Source organism: Balaenoptera physalus, assembly GCF_965194825.1.
Source record: "Balaenoptera physalus genome assembly, chromosome: 15".
NCBI lineage: Eukaryota > Metazoa > Chordata > Mammalia > Artiodactyla > Balaenopteridae > Balaenoptera > Balaenoptera physalus.
This window is the reverse complement of record NC_138894.1, coordinates 92,044,429-92,065,640: the sequence shown is the minus strand read 5'-3', so window position 1 is coordinate 92,065,640 and position 21,212 is coordinate 92,044,429. Positions and strand designations below refer to the sequence as shown.

The 21,212-nt window shown below is 44.4% G+C and overlaps 1 protein-coding gene across 5 annotated transcripts in view; it reads right to left on the bottom strand.

The window, feature by feature from the left end:
* The window catches only part of MBOAT2 (membrane bound glycerophospholipid O-acyltransferase 2), a 117,039-nt gene that overhangs the window by 7,280 nt on the left and 88,547 nt on the right, over positions 1-21,212 (bottom strand). For all 5 annotated transcript variants that reach the window (XM_082425853.1, XM_082425852.1, XM_082425855.1 and 2 more), the window contains 8 exons: positions 19,458-19,513; positions 18,170-18,224; positions 12,556-12,739; positions 8,641-8,833; positions 8,169-8,272; positions 5,497-5,561; positions 4,071-4,203; positions 1,168-1,319 (listed from right to left, as the gene is read on the bottom strand). In XM_082425853.1, coding sequence (XP_082281979.1) covers positions 1,168-1,319; positions 4,071-4,203; positions 5,497-5,561; positions 8,169-8,272; positions 8,641-8,833; positions 12,556-12,739; positions 18,170-18,224; positions 19,458-19,513 — 942 coding nt within the window. The remainder of the gene's footprint in view (positions 1-1,167; positions 1,320-4,070; positions 4,204-5,496; positions 5,562-8,168; positions 8,273-8,640; positions 8,834-12,555; positions 12,740-18,169; positions 18,225-19,457; positions 19,514-21,212) is intronic.

Here is a 21,212-nt window from a genome sequence, read left to right as displayed (position 1 = left end):
AGAGTGAAAAGGGAACCAATAAATGAAATACAAGTAATTTATTATCTTTTGACTGAAGAAATTAAGAGAATTAATAATTCGTTATAAAGAACAAGCTATACTGTTTTTTAACTGCTTCATCATATTCTTTATTCTTCATCTTTTTTAAGTTTTCCTTTCCTTTTGGAGTTACCAGTCTAATAGCTGAACTCTTGTTCCATGGACTTTACCAATAGTTACTGGTGACTATCAGGGGATATATTTTACTTCCGCCCCTAAAATATCCCTAGTGACTCTTAAGCCTCTGCTTTAACAAATAAACTCTTAAACCCTGGCTCTCGAGCAGGGGTGAGCAAACTACGGCTTGTGGGGCAAAGCTAGTCTGATGTCTCTCTCTTTTTTAAATTGAGATATAACTGACATATAACATTATTAGTTTCAGGTGTACAACATAATGATTCGATATATGTATATATCATGAAATGATCACCACAATCATCTAGTTCACAACCAAGTGTAGGAAGAAGAGCTCCACTTTCCAGTGTAACCTTTGAGAGATCTGAAGCAGTGGTTACCCAGCTGATATTCCTCACTGTAAATCACACTCTCATCGGAGGTCTGAGTGGTGTTAATCCTTCCATAAATAAACTTGTGACGGCTTGGTTTAAGATTTAAAAGTAACTGACAATGCATTTAACTGCAGAAAACAAGCTAGCGTACTATTTTTCTATTCTACCCAATAGCAAGAAGCTCTCTTTTAAAAATAAATTAAAATGAAAAATAAATAAAATAAAATAAAATGATACAAAGGAACTTAGTTACAAAACAGAAATAGACTCACAGACACAGAAAACAAACCTATGGTTACCTAAGGAGAAAGGGTGGGAGAGGGATAAATTAGGAGTTTGGGATTAAAATACGTACACTACTATGTATAAAATAGATAACCAACAAGGACCTACTGTATAGCACAGGGAACTATACTCAATATCTTGTAATAACCTACAATGGAAAAGAATCTAAAAAAGAATATATATATATATATACACACACACACACATGCATACATACATATGTAAATAACGGGATCACTTTGCTATACACCTGAAACTAACACAACATTGTAAATCAACTATATTTCAAAAAAATTTTTTTTAAATTTCCGATATTTTTAAGAGTAACACTTACCTGTAAAACTTGAATGATGGTTTTATAGAAAGAAGAACGAATGGCACAACTGTGTAACTTATTGCTATCTGAGTTGCTACCCATGTTATGACATCATACAATAATTTAAGTTGGGGAGGTTCGATGAAATGATGTCTAAAGTTATTTCTCACCTGAAATAAACAAAAATATTTATCTTTAACACTGCTTATAAAATTACACTGACTATATCAACTGTTTCAAGGATGTGGAATAAGCGAAACTCTCGTACGTTGCTGGTGGGCATCTAAAATGGTACTGCTACTATGGGAAAAGCTGGATCTGGTTCAGAAAAAACTAATACATGTATATGTATAAAAAATATGGAGAGCGCATAGGGAAGCACGTGAGCAAAATGTGTGAATCTGGGCAAAGGGCGTATAGGAGTTCTTGGCAATTTTTCTGTAGATTTGAAGTGGTGTTAAAATTAAAAGTTCCCCCCCAAAGTTAAAAATTACACTTCCTAGAGCTCCTTAAATCATATTTTGTAAACTATAGTACAGGCACACCTCGTTTCATCGTGCTTCACTTTATCATGCTTCGCAGATACTGCGTTTTTTACAAACTGAAGGTGTGTGGCAGCCCTGTGTCAAGCAAGTCTACTGGAGCCGTTTTTCCAACAGCGTTTCCTCACTTCTTGTCTCTGTGTCACATTTTGGTAATTCTTGTAATACTTCAAACTTTTTCATTATTATTATATCTGTAATCGTGTTGTGTGATCAACGACCTCTGATGCTATTACTATGACTTGCTGAAGGCTTAGATGATGGTCAGCATTTTTTAGCAATGACATATTTCTTAATTAAGGTATGTATACTTAGACATAATGTCATTGCACCCTTAGACTACACAATAGTGTAAACATAACTGTTATGTGAACTGGGAAACCAGAAAAATTCGTGTGACTCCCTTTACTGCAATATTCACTTTATTGCCGTGGTCTGGAACCGAATCCGCAATGTCTGCCTATACGTAAATAAGGTTCACTCCGTGATTAATTTTTCTACTACTATGAAAGGAGACATCCTTCCTCTTCTTTAACCTCTGCATTTGTGAAAGACAGCTATTACACACTGAGCTTAGGTCAAAGAGCACTTATTAAAATGAATGGCAATTACACACATCATTCATTAGGGGAAATTGAGAAGGGCTTCTCAGGAAAAAAGTGCTTTCTAATAACCACTATTTTAATATTTTTTTAGCTTCTAAAACAGTCAAAACATTTCAATTTGGAAATGTGCAAACTTAACCAAACACTAGTTTTTTTCTCTCGTGTCCCGGCTTTTTTCGTCTAATACGTTTATAGGCGAAGCGTGGCCCTGCTCTGAGATGCCACGCGAGTTCTTCAGAGGGGATGCAGTGTGAGGTTAGTGGCTCTTCCACACACAGACCAGCACTCTCAGTGGCAGGACCCTACCCAGGTTTCCTGCCTTGCTCAAGGCGGCAAAGGCTACCTGCACCCTCTCCCCTTCTGTCCACCAGGGGCAAATCCACTTCCCAAGGCGTGGCTCTCAGCATCCCATCCCCACCCTTACCCACCCTCCCTGACTCCCTGATGTGGGACAGATGAGGATTAGGCTCTTCCCCAGTTTGCTGTTCAAGTTCTCCTATTACTGGCCTCTTCCTCTCTCTCCAGCCCCGCCCCCCCCCGCCCCCGCCCTTTGCCTTTCCGGGATCATCCCCCCTTTAGACACACATGAAGGCTCTGCTCCAACCAGATCTGCTCGTCATTCCCAAGTACACCACACACTTCCTAACCTGGTTTTGCTAATGTCATTTCTACACCCAGAAAGGCATTTTCTCCCCCCATTACGCTTCAGTCACTACTGTCAGTCACTACTAAAATAACTTTCATCATCATCATTCAAATAACTTTCGTCATTTCTACACCTAGAAAGGCATTTTCTCCCCCCATTACGCTTCAGTCACTACTGAAATAACTTTCATCATTCAAAGCCCAAATCCAAGCACACTTTCCTACTGGGGCCACCTCTAGTCAACCCAACCAAAAGGGATTTCCTTCCCTCTAAACACCTATGGTACTTACTATCCATAAAAGCGATAGAATCTATCATATATGCCTTGTGGTATATGCACCCACACACACACCACCATATACAGACAGATACCTACACACATACATACACCTTATGCCCTTAGATTACAAACCACAGAAGAATAGCCTTTAGTTAATACTTCTTGACATTTACCTCATACATCTCCAAGGTACCTTAAAACTGAATACAATAAATATCTGCTAGTTTGTTAAATGAAGCCACCTCACCTGTAACTGACATAATAAGCCTGTTCAAACACTGTTTTTGTCATGTCACTTTCCTCCGATTGACTTCCAAGGACTTACACTAAACTGTCCCTCTTCTTCCCCACATCACCAACCTAATTCCTCAACTGTTTCCCAAATAATACACCAGGTCTCAAATACCCTACAGACCTGCAGCCTGCTTCGCACGTGGTGTCCGCCATGGGGAATGGCCCGTCCGTGTTATCTAGGCCTGGCCACGGTCCTCTCTTCCTCTAAAAGAGGACTCAAAGGCTGTAGTTTTCAGGAAACATCTCTAAAATAAACCTACTCGTCTGGTCATCTCTGTTTCACCCAGTTTTCAGCAATCCTTCCGAAGATTCTGTGACAACGAGGAACACGCTGTGGAGGCCTCTGTGGGCCAGGCCTTCCTCTCAGATGAACCAAGCGTGCAGCCCACGAGGCACACTCAACACACATGCCAGGCACACCCCACGCTCCCAGCCAGCCCACAGCACTGACCCGGCCAAAGGAGCAAGGCTGCCCGGTAGGTAAGAGGCTTACTGGGCCTCTGACACCAGGTCACGTGACCAGCACCGCAGGACGAGAAGGAACTCATACTCACAGCTCGCGCTGCCAGCGTCATCACCACTCCCGTGAGGAAAGTCAGGTAATAGCCCGGGTACACCCCATGCCAAATGGCAGAGAGGATGAACGTCTGGATGGTTGGACTCAAGGAGGTGCGCTCATAACACACCCTGGAAACCATGGAAAACATGAGCGATCAGAGCTTATCAAGTCCACAACGATCACTCTTACTCCTGGTCAGGATCTAGGAAAACAGCCACAACTGATTCTGGGCATCAGCTTGATCTGTGACTTCACGGAGGTTACGGCTATTGGGGATCAGATTTATGAAAAGAAATTTCATTTCCATCTCTTTACTGGTACACGTAATGGCCAAAATGATCATTTCTAGTGTTTGGGAGTCTATACTATGCACAGAAGAACTTTAACAAATATAAAAGTTATTTTTATTTTACATTATTTTATTATTTTCTCTAGTAACATTTAGAACTTTCAACTGATCTAACAATAGTCTTCTGGGAAGTAGGCTGTGCTTAGTGTAAAGTGTTCTTGTCACAGGCAGAGAACTCAGATGAAGATAAGATTTTCCTAAGGTATCAAATTTAAAATACAACAACAAAAAATAACACAACAGATTAGCTCGGGAAATCTCCACCCACTGGGGAGACTGCAAGGCACCATGAAGCGATGATAATGTGTTTCCGATATTTCAAGAGGTAAAGGGATTGAACTTGTCATGAGTAAAGGACATGACAGAAGAAGGCTTCTCTACACAGAACGGTGCTTAGAGCCCTCCCATCCCAGGAGCAGTCTTTTATGAAATAAGCTCAAGATCGGGCAGTGTGTCCCATCAAGAACAAGGAGACCGGACCACTGGGAGTTGTAATCGGTCCTCTGCCTTCCCCGTGTGCACGTGACAAGCCCTCATAATTCTCGGCACAGGCGCCTCTTTGCCCCTCGTTCCCGCACGCTTCCCACTCACTCTCTCATCATTCTCGACAGGGAGCAGCACATGGAGATGACTACCGAGTTTGTACCAAGACGGTGACCTCCCACTGCAGAGGCTGGGTCTCTGCAGCCTGTGCCCAACATATAAAGGTCTGCTGTCCTGAAATATTTTAAAACTGGAAGTGTTGTGCAAAATCTAGGGCATACGTATGGTGGCTGTGTAGGCATTTTTGTTTGGCCAAATCTCCCATGAATGAGGGACATACTGGTGATCTCAAACCTTGGTGGGCGTCTTTCAAGGCAGGCTACGAGGTCAGTGGGCTACATTCATGACTCAAGCCTAAACAGTTCTCTGACTTGGTAGCACCCTGCTTCGGACGACATTAACTCTGATTCCCGGTTAACGCAAGGTCACAGCGTGAATTTAATTTAGTTAAGAATGTGAACCCCGTGAAGCTCAGCCTCAAGAACTAGAGGCCAAAGCTCAGCTGATGACGGTTCTTGAAGGAGCTTACCTTTTGAGCCAAAGAGCTGTCTGAATATTCCAATTATCAAGAAACATCTTGAAACTTGTTGACATCTGAAAAACAAAGGAACTTTCTTCTTTGGTCGACAAAATAATGAACCTTTAAATGTAAGTAACGTCTTACTGTGCTAAGAGAACATTACTTGACAATGATGGTAGTGTACGACCTCTTTCCTTAACACCGTTTTTTCTAATAGAGTAACATCATTCTATAAAAGGAGTTACTGGAGGGAACATCTGTGAGGTAAATGGATTCTCACCATTTTCTCCTGTGTGTTAACACTTACAGGGGTTGCCATGGAATTATCCCAAAGACACTCCTGATGGAGCAGCTGAATGGCCTTTCAGTGGCCGTTAACCGGGGGCCGGAGTGGACACCCCATCAGGTGCAGCTTCACTTCCTTCAGTGCCTCCCTCCCCGGCCCCTGGGAGTCTTGGCCTCCCGGGACCTGCTCCCCCTGGAGGAGTGGTCTGCACATCTTCCTACCTTTCCAGGGCCTCACTCAAGCTTCCCCGACTAACGCCACCCTCCAATCTCAGAGGGAAGCTCTGGTCTCCTGGCCGCGACTCCTCCCCTGGGAAACCACCCCTCCTCGGCTCTGCACTTCTCACCACTTTAGATTCTCTGCTCCGTTATTTATTGCTCTCGTCAAAATCTGAGGATGAAAACTTTTTAAGAGGCAATAAAATCTTACTCTTTTATGAATAAGGCACATATATACATATAGGATATAAAGAGATATACAATATATCTGTGATATTAAAATTTCATGGGGCCTGATTAGGAAAAAAAAAAGTCTCAAAACCTCCTTAGCTGGCAATAATGAACAAAACGTTAAAACACGGCCATATATTCATCACCCAATTTCCACAATTATCCATTTTCGCCTGTCCTTCCCCATTTTATTACTGACACTGTTAAGAGTATTTCAAAGCAAATACCAGACATCTTATTTCACCTGTAAATAGTTCAGAATTTATGTCCAATAAATAAGGACCTTTAAAAAAAACTATGATCAGGGACTTCCCTGGTGGTCCAGTGGTTGAGACTCCGCGCTCCCACCGCAGGGGGCTCAGGTTCGATCCCTGGTCAGGGAACTGGATCCCATGTGCCGCAACTAAGAGTTCGCATGCCACAACTAAGGAGCCCACAGGCCGCGACTAACACCCGGCACAGCCAAATAAATAAATATATTTTAAAAAAAGAATAAGAATAATTTTTTAAAATGTTACAAAAAAATAAAAATAAAAAAATAAATTAAAAAAACTATGACCAAAAAAAAAAAAAAAACTATGACCAGATCTAACCAAATTAACAATAATTCCTTAATATCATCCAATATCCATTTTGTATTCAAATACCCCTGACGGTTTAAAAACACGGTTTTCCAGTTGGCGGGGTCAGTCAGGATGCAAACACATGGCACGGCTGGCTGACGTCTCTTTTAATGTGTAACAGCCCCTCTCTGCCCCCCGCTTTTCCCATGCCGTGCGTTTGTGCGGGAAATCGGGTCACTGGTCCTGTGGCACTCCCCGCTTCTGGCCCTGGTGTCTAACTTACTTCTCTATATTCTGGGTCCCTTCCAACGGCAGAAGGATCTAGGGACCTGATCAGGCCTGTATGTCCTGTGGTCCCACAACCGCAGGTGCCAAGGTCCAGCAGTGGGTCCGGCTGCTCCGCTCACTATTCGTTCCCGGTCAGCCTCTCACCCGAAGTTCCGGTAACTTCTCCCATCGGGAACAGCCCCTCACGCAGGCTTGCAGAGCAATGCCTCCTCTTGGTTTTCCTCTCTTCTCTCAGCTACCCCCCCGCGTGCCTTCCTTTGCCTGGCCTGTAAGACGGGGGCTCCTCTGGGGGCTCTCGTCTCTTCCCACCCCCTCGGTGTCCCTCATGGCTACTCTCGTAGTTCCCCCCAAAACCTGAAGTGCGATGGTTCCCAAATTACAATCTCAGCCCATGCCTCAGCATTCACTGGCCGGCTGGACCACCCGGGTAAGTCTGCCATTTGAACACACCACCTTTCCCTTCAAACCTGCGCCTACCCCTTGCTCCTTACCCCAGTGAACGGTACCACGGTGAACACAGCGGTCTGAACCAGACCTCTGGGCATGATTCATAGCTCGTTCTCTCTTGCTGATTCCAATGTATCACCAAGTTCTGCTGAGTCTCTTAAACAGTGTCCAGTGTGTTTACGTCTTTCCAGCCCCACTGCCACGACCCTGGTTGAGGTCACCATCATGCTGGACTAACACAGCACCCTCCTAACAGGTCACTGTCTCAGGAGGGCGACGCCTTCCGCCTGACATAGCCCCATCCTCCTAACGCACACACACACACACAATCGCCTCACTAGTCTAAGCTGGCCTCCTATCTTAGAAATGCCCTACATCTCTCTGATCACAGCCAATCTTTCTGTATCCCTGTAACCCCCACTCGATTAAAGTTCCAGGAGAGCCCAGATTGTACTGATCTTATTCACTGGCTCCCCAGGGCCTGGGGCACATGGTCGATGACCAATAAATATTGGCTGATTGAAAGAATGAGTATTATTATTACAAATCTTTCAGGACCAGTCTTGGGACATCACATCATAACCTATGAAGGCAAATTATGTTACTTAAAGTGTCATATGGTAACCAACTTCTTAATGATTTACTAACCTCTATTTGCTGAATTCTCAGATTGGAAATTAAGTCCCAACGAGCTGCTCCATTTTTGTCATATCCTCTGAATCCAAAGCCTGCCGCATTATTGATAGCGTCAGCTGTGATACACAAAGGAAAAGAAACTATCACAAACCTATGTAACAAACTACTATGTTCTCCCAGAAGATGTACGTTATCATATACTATCATCTTTAATTCTTAAACAGTCAAAGTAGATTCATTCTCATTTTTATATGATATAATAAAATGGGCCTTGATCCAGTTTTTAGGCTCTCCTAACAGTTTTTAGGTTCTATCCTTATATGTAGGACATGAACTTTAAGGTTTGTTTCTCCTGCATAGATGACCCTAGTTTTTCTCATTGGTCTTAACTATATATTCTCAAGAGGGTATTCTCCCGGCTATCACCAGGGTAAGATTTATACTTCCACACATTGACACGAAGGTTTATTCACGTGTTACTTACCTAACGTCCATGCAAAATAGTATTTGGGTCTGGCAGCCAAAAGAGAGACGTATAGATAGATAACCTTGGTCGGCCATGAAGCTGTAGCTTGAAAATGCTCATCAATGTTATATGCCACAGGTAATGTCTTAGAGATGGTCAAGTGAAATAACAAGGAAAGTCCACAGACTAAGAGCTTCTGAATAACTGCGAGCTGAAAGCAAGACAAGACTTCGTAAACTTAATTGATACGTATTTGCGTATTATTGCCACATAACTCTTCCTGAAGGTCGTATTAACCCTGTAACTCCATCCAAAATCCTGAACTCAGGCGTGCTCAGAATTTAAAGCCGCCACTGTCTCAGTCTGAACACATGAAGCCTTATGTCTAATGACTGCCTCTGGGTTATGGCTCAAATCACACTAGAAACCCCAATGTGTATTTTCAGGACTTTCAGTAAACTGAGAAAAACTAAAAGCAAACACAGGTGTTTAGGGTGACTATGTAAAAATGTTAACATTAATAAGTTTTGGTAGTGGATTTTATGTGACCACACACACACACACACACACACACACACACACACACACGGCTTATTTTTTCCATTGTGCTTTTTCCCTATTTTCCAAATTCTACGTATTTCATAGAAAACTATTTTTACAATAAACAACTTTCACGTTTCTTTAAACCTGGAAGTTCTTTAAAGCAATTTTGTTCAAATGATAAAACCAAAAGAGCCACACCCAAGAAAACAAAAAGATCTGCATAAAGATTCTGATGGAAAGAAAAGGACAATCTTTATTCTGGTAAGGTTAAATTACCTTGAAAAACACCAACTCATGGTGTTTTTGTGTTTTCAGTAGGCTAGACTATTTCAATCTGATTCAATATAAAGGAGATTTTACAGGCTACAGAGGTAAAGAAACAAACAGAGGAAAGAAAAGGCTGGATCCAGACGAAAGAATGTAATAAAATACTTGGATTTAGTGTCCTGCACAGTAATCAAATAGTATTCAAATTAACTACGGTAATTTGCAGATGAACACCTGTATTTAACACTTTCTGTAACGGGGCCAAAAAGAAAGGCTCAAAGGCGAGAGTCAGAGCACATGCCTGATTCCTGCACTTTCGAAAAACCTTTATTTATTCTCAGGAGGCGCTGGAAGGTCAAGGGTTCTTCGCTGCAACTGTTCTTATTCTCATTTTCCTGGTCGTCTTTCAAAGCTTCCTCCAGTAAAGTAAGGCTACCTTTTCTTCACTCCTACCTCCAAAATATCTAACCTACACATCTGAATTTGCAACAGGTAATTAGGGAAAAATTATAATTATAAATGAAGTGAGATGAACCGAATGACCTCATATGTGAACCTAAAAATCGGGTACATCACTTTAGTAACATAATGAGAAGTACTGTGGCCATTAGACTGTACACACTAGTTTCCAGGTCTCAGTTTAAAACAAGTTAAAGGAACATATACCTGATCTCAACTACCAGCTGGCGCACACACCAACGAGAATCCCCAAAAAACCTCAGTCAATGCGGGATCAGGAACTCTGAAAGGCAGGGTGAGGGGGCCTGAAGCTGGGAAGCCAGGTGTAACCCCCCCGTTCCCACAGCCTCCTCTCCCCCATGCTGGCAGGAGGCCAGAAGTTAACTCTCAGGGAAGCCTAACCAGAAAAGAGTCAGGCTTCAGGACGCGGGTCCAGAGTGGGGCTGGAATGAATGTGGAGCCTGCGGTGGATGCATCCCGAGAGGCGATGTCTGCAGCCCCTCCCTCCCAGCTCCACAGACCAGCAGTCAAGTCTGAACACCCCGGGCAGAAGACGGGAGAAGCCCGCACTCAAGAAACCAAACAGCCTCAGAGAAAAGACCTACAGGCATCACAGCAGAGACTGACAGGTGTTCCCCAGGAGACGTGCTCCCCTTCTTACATAGCAATGGATTTTCTATTTGGGCACGGTGAAGTCTAGCTAAAGACCACACGTCACAGCCTCCTTTGCAGTTGACTGTAGCTATGTGGTCACAAGTAACATGGACAACTTCTGTGGCGAACCATCTTAGACCATGAGGATGAGGGAAACGCCCTAAGGATGGCCAAAACGGGAGCTTGGCTCCCCCGCCCGCGGAGCTGCCATATTACCCATGGACCGCTGACACTTGAGCTGTCCTGTAAGAGAAGAATAAACTTCCACCTTGTTTAACCTCCTGTTATTTTGGTCCTTGGTTCAGCAGCCAAACCTGTATCTTAACTAACGCAGATAAAGACAATTGGGAGGCCCCCAACAAATGGGCCGCTGGGTACCTGACTGACCCACTTTGGATTCAAAGAGTCTACACACCCCACTCATAACACAAAGAGCTTCTAAGTGCCTCTGAGTGATCTGTAAATTAACGACCACTATTTGACTGTGTGAACTATGTACATATGAAATTTAAATTTAAAATATATTAGAACAGTGAGATAATATATTAAGAGTATTTGCTATTGTCAACAATCTCTTATTTATGATGTCCATAACCTGAAGGAGGAAAGTGACGTTTTCTAAGAGCAAATCCCATAAAAATTCAGAGTGAGGCGACAGAAGTAATACATAAATTTGTACTGCTTTTTGTTGGGTTTGATTTACCACTACTTATATGTTTGTTGCACTTGATATTTTTCCAGCATTTTACAAAATTAAGTCTAGCATCTTAATTCCTAATTTCCTAGTTAGGAATTTCTAAATTCCTAAATTCCTTACTAGGAGTTTCCTAAATTCCTAATTTCATTCTCTTCCCAGTATTCTAGAATGAACCTCTGGGATATCGAAGCTGTCTATTAACTACCTTGAGTTCCTCCTACAGCAGTGAGGCCTCTGAAGGGTTAAGTGGTCAGCCTGACACAAAACAGTCAGCGAAGAGATCTGAATATACCCAGTTTCCCGTCCCAGTTTGAGCTGGCATTTATCAGTTAACACTTGGCCAGTTAACGGAAACTGTGAAGACAAGAGCATCTTTCTGGTGTAAAACACAATGAGTTGCACGGCACGAAAGAGAAAATACGAGATATTTTGCAGATGAGTGCACGTCTTCATTCACTCTTTGTTTCATAATAACTTAGAAAGGAGCTGGTCCTCTGTTCCAAACCCCACATTCAGAGAAAGCATACTAGCCCCACCTTTTTGTCTCACAGACTTGTTGACTGGCCTATTTCTCATGGACCTTTAGATTCTACCAGATCAAGTCCAGCAGAACGTGGCCTGCACAGAGCTGCACAGGTTCCCTGAACAAGGAGCAGCAGTTGTTCCAGGGAATAAAGATTACATTCGGGTGTGAGGCTCAGACCGCCTGGGCTTGAATTCCGGTTCTCCCACGGCCACCCTGGGAAACCCTGGTCAAATTACTTAGCCTCTGAGTCTCAGCCTCCTCATCTGTGAAGTCGTGAGAATAAAGCAGCTGCCTCGCAAGACTGTCCTAAGGGCTGAAAGTGCTGTGAAAGTGTTCACTATTATTATCTTTTTTATTGTGAACACTGGACAAGGTTTTATGGAAGAGGTGAAATCTGAAGTAGGCCTTTAAAGAGGCGTGAGATTTCAACTGGCAATGGTCGGCATTAGGAGAGACGTAAGGTACAGCTAAGGAAAAAGCCTGGAAAATGAGGCTCGGTCAGATCCACGAGATGGGCTTTTCTGCAAAATACTCCATGACTACAAAGCATTATCCTCACTAAGGAACGCAGCACGGCTTTTAAAGTAACGTTACTTTTGTTCTTCAATCACGACTGTACTTCTACTAGGCATCACCACCGGGTACTGTGTGAAGGGTCATTTACCTCGAAAAATGCTTTTAAAGAAAAAGATGGGTAAACTCAAAACTTGAAAACATTAGTATCTTGAAATAAACAAGGCTAATCAATACATGTTAGAGAGGCTGCAGACGAATCTCATGATCTTACATTTGGAGATGGCTCTGTCTTTTCATACTGTATCTCTTCTTTTCCATGTTCGCCTGATTGTGTCATATGGTACGATCTGCCTTCGATGAAAGTGATGTAGTCTTTGTAAGAGCAGAGTGGGCCTGCCAGGATACCCATGAAGTTGCAGTTGTAACTTAAATACTCCAGAAGGCTCGGCATGCGTCTGCAACGAAAAGACACGCAACGTGTGAGATGGAACGTTTGCTTCCAGAAAATGTGACAGGAATGATCTTCTCCAACCTCACTTCTCTTATCGTTTCCAAAATAAAACAAGCTTTGATTTTCATTTGCATCCTAACAATAAGAAGTTAAAGGTTCAGGATGAAGGAATGAGCAACAGTATTTCTGGATAGAAGAGTTTCCATACAGGTCTTCGCGAGCAACTACGAAGGGTTTCTACCTAACTCCTCATGATGAAACACACCCGAGGAGGACGAGACATGGCAGCAAGAACCATCTCTTACTAGTCAACCATTCGCTCATTTAACAAACCTACGTGGGCACCGACTACTACACACACGCTCCAGGCTCTAGAGATAGCGCAGTAAATAAAACAGAGGAATTCTGCATTCATAGAGCTTACAGAACAGCTGCAGAAAATAAACAATTAAAAAAAATACATCACGTAACTTCAGAGATGCTAAGTGCAAGGAGAAGGGGGCATTTTGGTGTATTAATGAGTCAGAGGAGGCCCCTCTGATCAGGAGACGTGTGAGTCGTGTGACTGTCCCGGACAAGGGCTCCAGGCAGAGGGAACGATGAGGGCCAAAGCCCTGAGCCGGGGGCAGGCCCAGCAGCAGGCAGCCCGGTGCGGCTGGACGGGCTGAGCCAGGCAGAGAGGCAGGAGGGGAGTCAGCGAGCCGAGGTGAGGTAACACAGGGCCTGCCTTGCAAGGCGCGGCGGGAACCTTGGATTTTATTCTGAATGTGCTGAAAAACTACGGTCGGCTTTTAAAATACCTATGTTTTGAAAGAATCCCTCTAGCCCCTGGGTGTGGACAGAGAAGGGTGGAAGGGGGAAGACTAGTCAGGAGGCCGCTGACCTCCAGGGGGAGGTGACGGGGCTGGGGCCGCGGAAGAGCAGCGTCTGCCTGCATTCTGGCAGGACAGCCCTGGGGTCGGCTGGCGGACCGGATGTGCGGCCTAAGGGAGAAAGGAATCAAGGATGTCGTACAATGTTTTTTTTTTAATTAATTAATTTATTTTTGGCTGTGTTGGGTCTTCGTTGCTGCACGCGGGCTTTCTCTAGTTGCGGCGAGGCGGGGCTACTTTTCATTGCGGTGCGCGGTCTTCTCATTGCAGTGGCTTCTCTTGTTGCAGAGCACAGGCTCTAGGCGCGTCAGCTTCAGTAGTCGTGGCTCGCGGGCTTCAGTAGTTGCGGCGCACGGGCTCTAGAGCACAGGCTCAGTAGTTGTGGCTCGCAGGCTTCAGTAGTTGCGGCGCACGGGCTCAGTAGTTGTGGCTCGAGGGCTCTAGAGCTCAGGCTCAGTAGTTGCGGCGCACGGGCTTAGTTGCTCCGCGGCACATGGGATCTTCCCGGACCAGGGCTCGAACCCACGTCCCCTGCATTGGCAGGCGGACTCCCAACCACTGCACCACCAGGGAAGCCCTACTGCAACATTTTTAATTCAACTGCTCTCAGGTCAGTCCAAATGGCACACAGTATCTAAAGTGTACCAAGCATTCCAGTTCTCAATGCAGGTAACCGGGAGAAAAACAGTTAATAACGTAGGAGACAATGCAGACCATGTATATCATCATGTAAATGCATCAGAAGTGTATTTTTTTTATTTTTTAAAACCAGCTCCATCTGTGAAGTCTGCCATCCACTGACAGCTATAAACTACCACAAATAAAAGAACAGCTACACCCGGGGAGAGTAAGTAGGCTCTTGAATGTGTGACAGCCCTGTCTTCCTCTCTAATATGACAGGTGATCTGCTAAAAAAGCACAGTCTCTATGGCCAAGAGGAGTCGACAGAACCCCCTCATGTATATTTTTATTAAAAAAAACAAAGAGAAAACAGTGCTTCTGGCCCAACTGACACTCAGCTAGGTCACCCCTTAGCCAAAACTCCTTAAAATTTTTTTCCTGAATTACTTTTCTACATTTAAAAGTTTCTGGAACATTAAGTAATTTTTCTTGAGGGCTCACAAGTGATTGGGAGCAAAATGTTTCTGGCAGATTTTCTCTTGTAGTTCTTTCCATGTAACACCGAAACAGAGGGCCTTCTCACCACCTCGCACACCTGGACAAGTGCCCCGTCGTCACAAAGCTGCCAAAGAGCCCCTTGTGCTCAGGCAACAGAGCCCCATTTTCAACACCACTTATTTCAAGACCAAAACAATGCCACGTTGTCAAGGCGCATCTCAATCTTACCACGTCCAAATATGTATCATAATTTGCAAGGACAGATGATTCTGAACCATGAAACTTGCTGACATACAAATGACAAGTCACGTTAGGAAAGAGGCAGATAACTATAATACGCGCTATGAAATGAGAACTAAGTATAACCGTAATACTCTATTTATGACATCAAGTGGAAGATTCGTTCTTCATTCCATAAATACTTATTTGATATCAACTGTGCGTCATCCCAGCTTAGGGCTTCTCAGTCTCAGCGTTACTGACATTTGGGGACAGTATTTCTCTGTTGAAGGGGACCGTCCTGTGCACTGTAGGACGTTAGCAACACCCCTGGCCTTGACCCGGCAGAAGTCAGGAGCACCACCCCTCTCCTTCAGTGACAACCAAAAATGTCCCTGGCATTGGCAAATGTCTCCTGGGGGCCACAAGCACCCCCAGGGCGAACTGCTGTTGAGGAGATGGGAATGTAATGATAAGGAAGACGAAGGTCTGTCCTCCTGGAGCTGACAAGTGGGGGACAGGGAGAGGGTCAATCCCAATAAATATATTAGAAAACATCAGACAGTGATACATATGATGAAGGAAAGTAAAGCAGGGCCAAGGGCTACAGGGTGCTGGAGGGGAGGGCTGTGCGGTAACAGGTGGGCTGAGTAGGGAGGAAAGGAGGCTACGGCTCCTGTGGGACCTGCCACGCGGCCGTCAGACCTTTGTTAGTTTATTCTCGATGGCATGAGGAGCCACGGGAGGGTTTTCATCAGGAGAGGGTGATAATATAATCCAATACGTAGTAAAAGAATCTCTGGCTGCCGGATGGGCAGGAGAGAAAATGGAGACCAGCCAGGAAAGCTCTGACAGTGGACCAGGTAGAGAGCGAGGTTAGGCTGGGGTGATGTCAGGGGGAACGGTGCTGAGAGGCCAGCCAGATTAGAGACGGCCAGATGTCATGGTCAGGTGGGAGACAGGTTTCAGAGGAAGAGTTCACTTGACTTGAGGGTGAGGTGGATTTGCAGTAAGAGAAAGGAAGTTTGCCTAAGTTTTTGCAACTGGGAGGGAAGTAACGGTGGAAGAACAGACGGGGATGGGGAGTGGGAGAAGGGACACGGAAATCAGAAGTTCTATTTCAAACAGGTTCCATTTGAGACATTGTTTACCCTCCACGCCTGGACGCTGCAATGGCAGGTGGACATACGAGGCCGGGGCCCAGGACAGAGGCTGGATGGGGATATAAACGTAGCAGACTTCAAATGTGTGGACGGTATTAAAGCCAATGGAAGGCCAGTGATCGCCCGGAGAAGATGGAAAAGTCCAAGGATGTGCCCTGCAGCACAGGAACACTTCGCAGTGAGGCAGAGGAGGAGGATTCAGCAGAGACCGAGAGAAGCAGCCGGTGAGGCAGGAGGACACTGAGGAGCATGTGGTGGCCCCGATGGTAAGCGACGAAGGTGTTCCACGGACTGAGCGAGCCAACGGGTCACGTGGTGCTGAGAGGCTGGGCGGCCTGCAGACCGAGGCGGACCATTAAATCTGCCAAGGTGAAGAGCAACCTTGAAAGAATGGTGGCAGACAAGCATCGAGGACAGAAACCTGACTGCAGTGGGTTGGGGAGAGAAAAGGAGATGAGGAAGTAAGAATAGAGAAATCCTTCAAGGAGTCTTGCTCTAAAGGAGTGGAGAGTCATGGGGTGGAAGCTGGAAGGGGCTGTGAGGTCAAGAAGGAGTTTTTTCCCTTTAAGTTGGTGGGCATGAGCCCACAGAGAGGGAAAAATTGATGAGTGATGATGCACAAGATGGGATAACTGAAGAAGCAAAATCCTTGAGTTTTGTGCTCAAGAAGCAACTGGACTCAGCGCTGACGTGAAAAGTTGGCCTTGGGCGGGACTGCGGACGGTGTGTACGTGGCACTGGGAAGGAAAGGAGAGTATTCTGTTACAGACACAGGCAGGCTGGTAGGTTTGGCGGTTGCAGAATGAAGTAGAGTTGCCTTATTTTCTCCAAAAAGCAAACACCATTCCACGTGCGCGTCGGGGACGGGGAGCTGGGAGTGGGGGAGAAAGGAGGACGCCGTTCCCAATCCTGCAGCAGGTGGAAAGTGAGTGGACGGCGGGGAGGAGGCAGGGGAACTGTGGTTAATACTGAGCTCCGTCGTGTTAAATCTGGGGTAACAAATCCGAAACACTCCAATCGGCAAGACAACGTTTTTCCACTCTGCCTTCTTCCGCTGTTCGGGCGGGCGGAGAGTTGAATGTAACCGGGTTTGGGGTCTTGCCAGGTGGCCGTGTGGGAGGGAAAGGAGGGACCAGGGCCGAGTGGCTCCTGACGAGCGGTTCCTGGGATGGACCGAGGACTCATACAGATCACAGAGCCCAGGTCAAACTAACCTCTCAGCAACTAAATAAATTCAAGTGCGCATTCGCTGATATATAAAGACTGGCTATAGTGAATATCAAAATAGAATAATTTTAAAGATGGGGAAAATATAAGAAGATCCTCAAGACATACCACCTGGGACCAAAGGTGAGCACTTAGGGTAGGTAGGGCCTTCCTACTACACAAACAATTTCATTCTTCTGACAGCCAAGAATATATTATTAGTTCCAGGTTTACAGGAAACAAGGTGCTTGTGGGAAGTTTTTCTTTAGGTAGATTGAGTATCTGACCTCTAATTACATTAGATTAAGATCGGCCCTGCCAAGAAATTAAGCTATTCTCAGATGAGTCCACAGGACACACAATAAACAAAGTAGCAGCCTATCCCAAAATGAATTCCTCAAGTACCAATGAGAATATCTTGCTGGTTCTTCATTATTTCAAAACATGGCATCTCTGTGCTATATTAACACATCTAAGCCCAGCACCTGCCATCAGGTCATTGGTCTATAAATGGTAGCTGTGATTATGACTCATAATTACTACGTGAAGACCAAACAATCTTCCTGCCTTCAGGGAACTCAGAGCCTCGCAGGAGAGACAGAAGATTTCGCAGATGCCTTGTGGCCTTACAGGAGGTGCATGCTGCATGATGAAATACTCAAGGTGCTATGGGAGTCTTAGAAGGGAGGCCCAGCCCAGCCAGATTTCGTGGCGGGAGGTGTGCAGACGGAGGAATGTTTGGTTTTCATGAACTAAGAGCTTCTAGGAGGACAAGTTAGCCTTGGCCATGAGTAAGTGTGTGTCCCCAGCAGGGACAGCATGAACCTCGGCAGGAGACGATTTAAAGGCACATACCTTACCGCTAAGCCTCTCTGTGACGGAGTCAGTTCTTCATCCTTTCGAAACATCCCTGAGAAATAAAAATAGGCAATTTATCAATTATGATTTCTCCCAAGAAAAGAATGGTATTTCTTCCCATTCACACTTGCATTACTTTCCTCATTTGAAATTCATGTTATAATCCCAATTCTGGTCTATTTGGTATAACTAGTCCCTTTCCTTCTCATTACAACACAGGCTCAATCATGTGAAAGGACCATCACGTAACCAAACGCGTCTGGCTCTGGGCAAGATAAATAACACATGTCAGGGAACTAATCTGACTCTTTTCTAAAGGAAAGTATTATTACATTTAAAAATTCCCCAATGCTAGCATATTTAATAGTAAATGCAATGACTTTTCAAAGGGAGGCATGAAAATGTTTCTGTTATTGGACGATTCCAATGACTAATCTCAATGGTACAGACGGTATAAAGCAAGGATGGATTTCCTCACTCCTACGTGACTCTAGTGAATGAAACTGAACTCAGTATACCATCTTCATCCACTTCTTTACCTGTCCTCCAAACAGGAGAACGTTACCTATGATTACACATCAACTTACTGAATCTTAAACCCAATTTAAAGGCCAGAGGAGGTCTAAGAAGCAACAACACACTTCGAAAATTCTTGTGGGTCTGCCCGAGCAGGTGGCACAGGATGGGTGATGGGTACTATGAGGCTGCAAATCCATCCAGGCTGCATATAAATGATTGCCCTACAGAGACTCCTCCTTCAGTCTCTGAAGAGACCAGAGTCTAACTCTTAGGACTCAGAGTCCTGACTGCCAGCATTTGCCATGGCAAGGTGTCCATTCACTGAGGATACAGAATATGAATATGTAAGTATTTGTACTAAAAGGAGACATAAATGTGTGTGTGTTCATGTGTATAAGGGAGAGGGGCAGGGGGAAAACATGCAAATTTTAATAAAAATGTAACACAGAGATGAAGCAGGGATTAATAAAACTTGATTTAGACCAAATGTCTATTTCCTTCATATTTTAAATTGCCACTGATGTGGGTCACGTGCCTGACTCACCCTATTTTACTTTGTTTTTGTCACTGAACTGAATGCAAAATTAAGAATAAACAGTGAAAGAAAACAAGCACACTTTAGTAACCTTAAGCAGAGTTCAATATTTTCCCTATCTTACCGCCATCCCTTTCTTTCCTCTAATAGAAAGTTATCATAATCTCTCAAACAAATGATGCTTGGAATATAACCTTTTCAGCGATGAAAAATTAATTTCCAAATTCTTACCATCATGAATTTCATAAGCCAAACTAGTGATCTTCTGGGTAATTATCATCATTGGGCTATGACAAAACAGAAAATAAATATTTTAAAAGAAGAAATTTAAAATAATACTTATGATATATGAAAGAGTTTTTATTCTGCTTATGACTACAAAACCCTGAAATTTTTTTAATAAAAACAAGACCCCAAGGAATTTCAAAGAGAGAACTCCAGGGTTGCTGTGTTTGGGGAAGCGACAGAGGACAGGGGACCTGGGCTTTCTCCCTCGCTTTAAGAAAAGGCTTATCCTCTAAAGGAAACCCGTGTGAGCAGAGATGCAGCCCCACGTCCTCACTTCCTGCCTGTAACCTGAGGCCAGAGCTGAGGACCACACAGCCGCCAGATGGGACCCCATCACCCCATTCTCGTGCAGTACTTTTCAATACTCTGTGCTGCCTTTTGCCTCAGGGCTGAATTTAAAGATGGAAAGTAAGTCGCCTGGGAAAAGGGGAATAGGTAGAAAATTAAAGGAGTTTGGGTGAGAAATGTGGAGCAAAACAGAAAGATGGAAATGGGCAAAAAGAGAAAGGACGACATCTATGTCCCTATTCCAGGAACCAGGCGAGGCGGGGGAGCAGCTGTTAAAACACCCTGGAGCTGCACAAGCCAGGCTACGCGCCACGGAAAGAGGACTTTCGATGTGTGTCACATGCGAGAAAATGGCCACCGTTTCCCCATATTTCATCATCTCTAATTGAATGGATACCTTGCGAAGAAAAAAAAAATCCACATAAGAAAACCCACCAGGCTACATTTTTATCCTTTACGTTAGTTTACAGACATTAGTATTAAAGAACAATTAACCCTAAGTTACTTGTTTATATGTTTGGAATCTCAATAAAACCAGGAGGAAATCATGGAAGGCCCATCGCAGCCGGGGAGCGGGGCAGGGGGGCTCAGACCCACCACGAAGACCCTGAGCTTCCCCCCTACCCTCCCAGCCCCGCCCCTCCCCGTGTCCACTGCTCAGAGCACAGACTGCCACCTTCACCAAAACAACCAGCATCTTTAAACATGTAAAGAAAGGAGGTGATTTCTCACCGTGTCAGCAACGCCAGCAAGGGTTTGTTTTAAATGGTCCGACCACTGGCATGAGATGCACAGACCTGGGCCCCCCGAGAACTTACAGCTCACTGGCCTCACCTAACAGGCAAGATCTCATAAAAAACCTGTCAGATGACGATTGCTCTTAAACTCAAAGTACTAACGGAGAGGATTCCTCTTGAGTTCCCTTAAAGGTCAGTTCCTACATATACATCACTCACTCTCAGGAAATTATTCCTCGGCTAACCTATCCCCCCAGGCTGCTTTCAACACCCAGTTGCCATTTTTTTTTAACTTTGCAAGATATTTTACATGCCTTTGAGGATTATAAAAATACCTTGTAACTCCCATTTCCCTGGGGGAAAAGAATCAGTTTTCTCACCTGCCTAATTCTCTTCATAGTTCAGTTAAAAATGGATGAGAAAATACTCTTCGGTTCTAAATTTTAATTCTCACATCACCTTAAAACATCATAAAAACACCTGATAAAATAATTATTAACTTTATGCTATCAACTCAGTGATGTACTAAATTGTTAGGTCCATATACATCAGATGTTCTCCAAAGGCAAGTATGTGCTTCTTGAGTGCGTGCCCTTACTGTGCCTACTGGCAGCCCCGTGCAATTTCTACTCTATCAGGTGTGTAGGGCGCAGGCTCTCATGGAAGTGAGCTG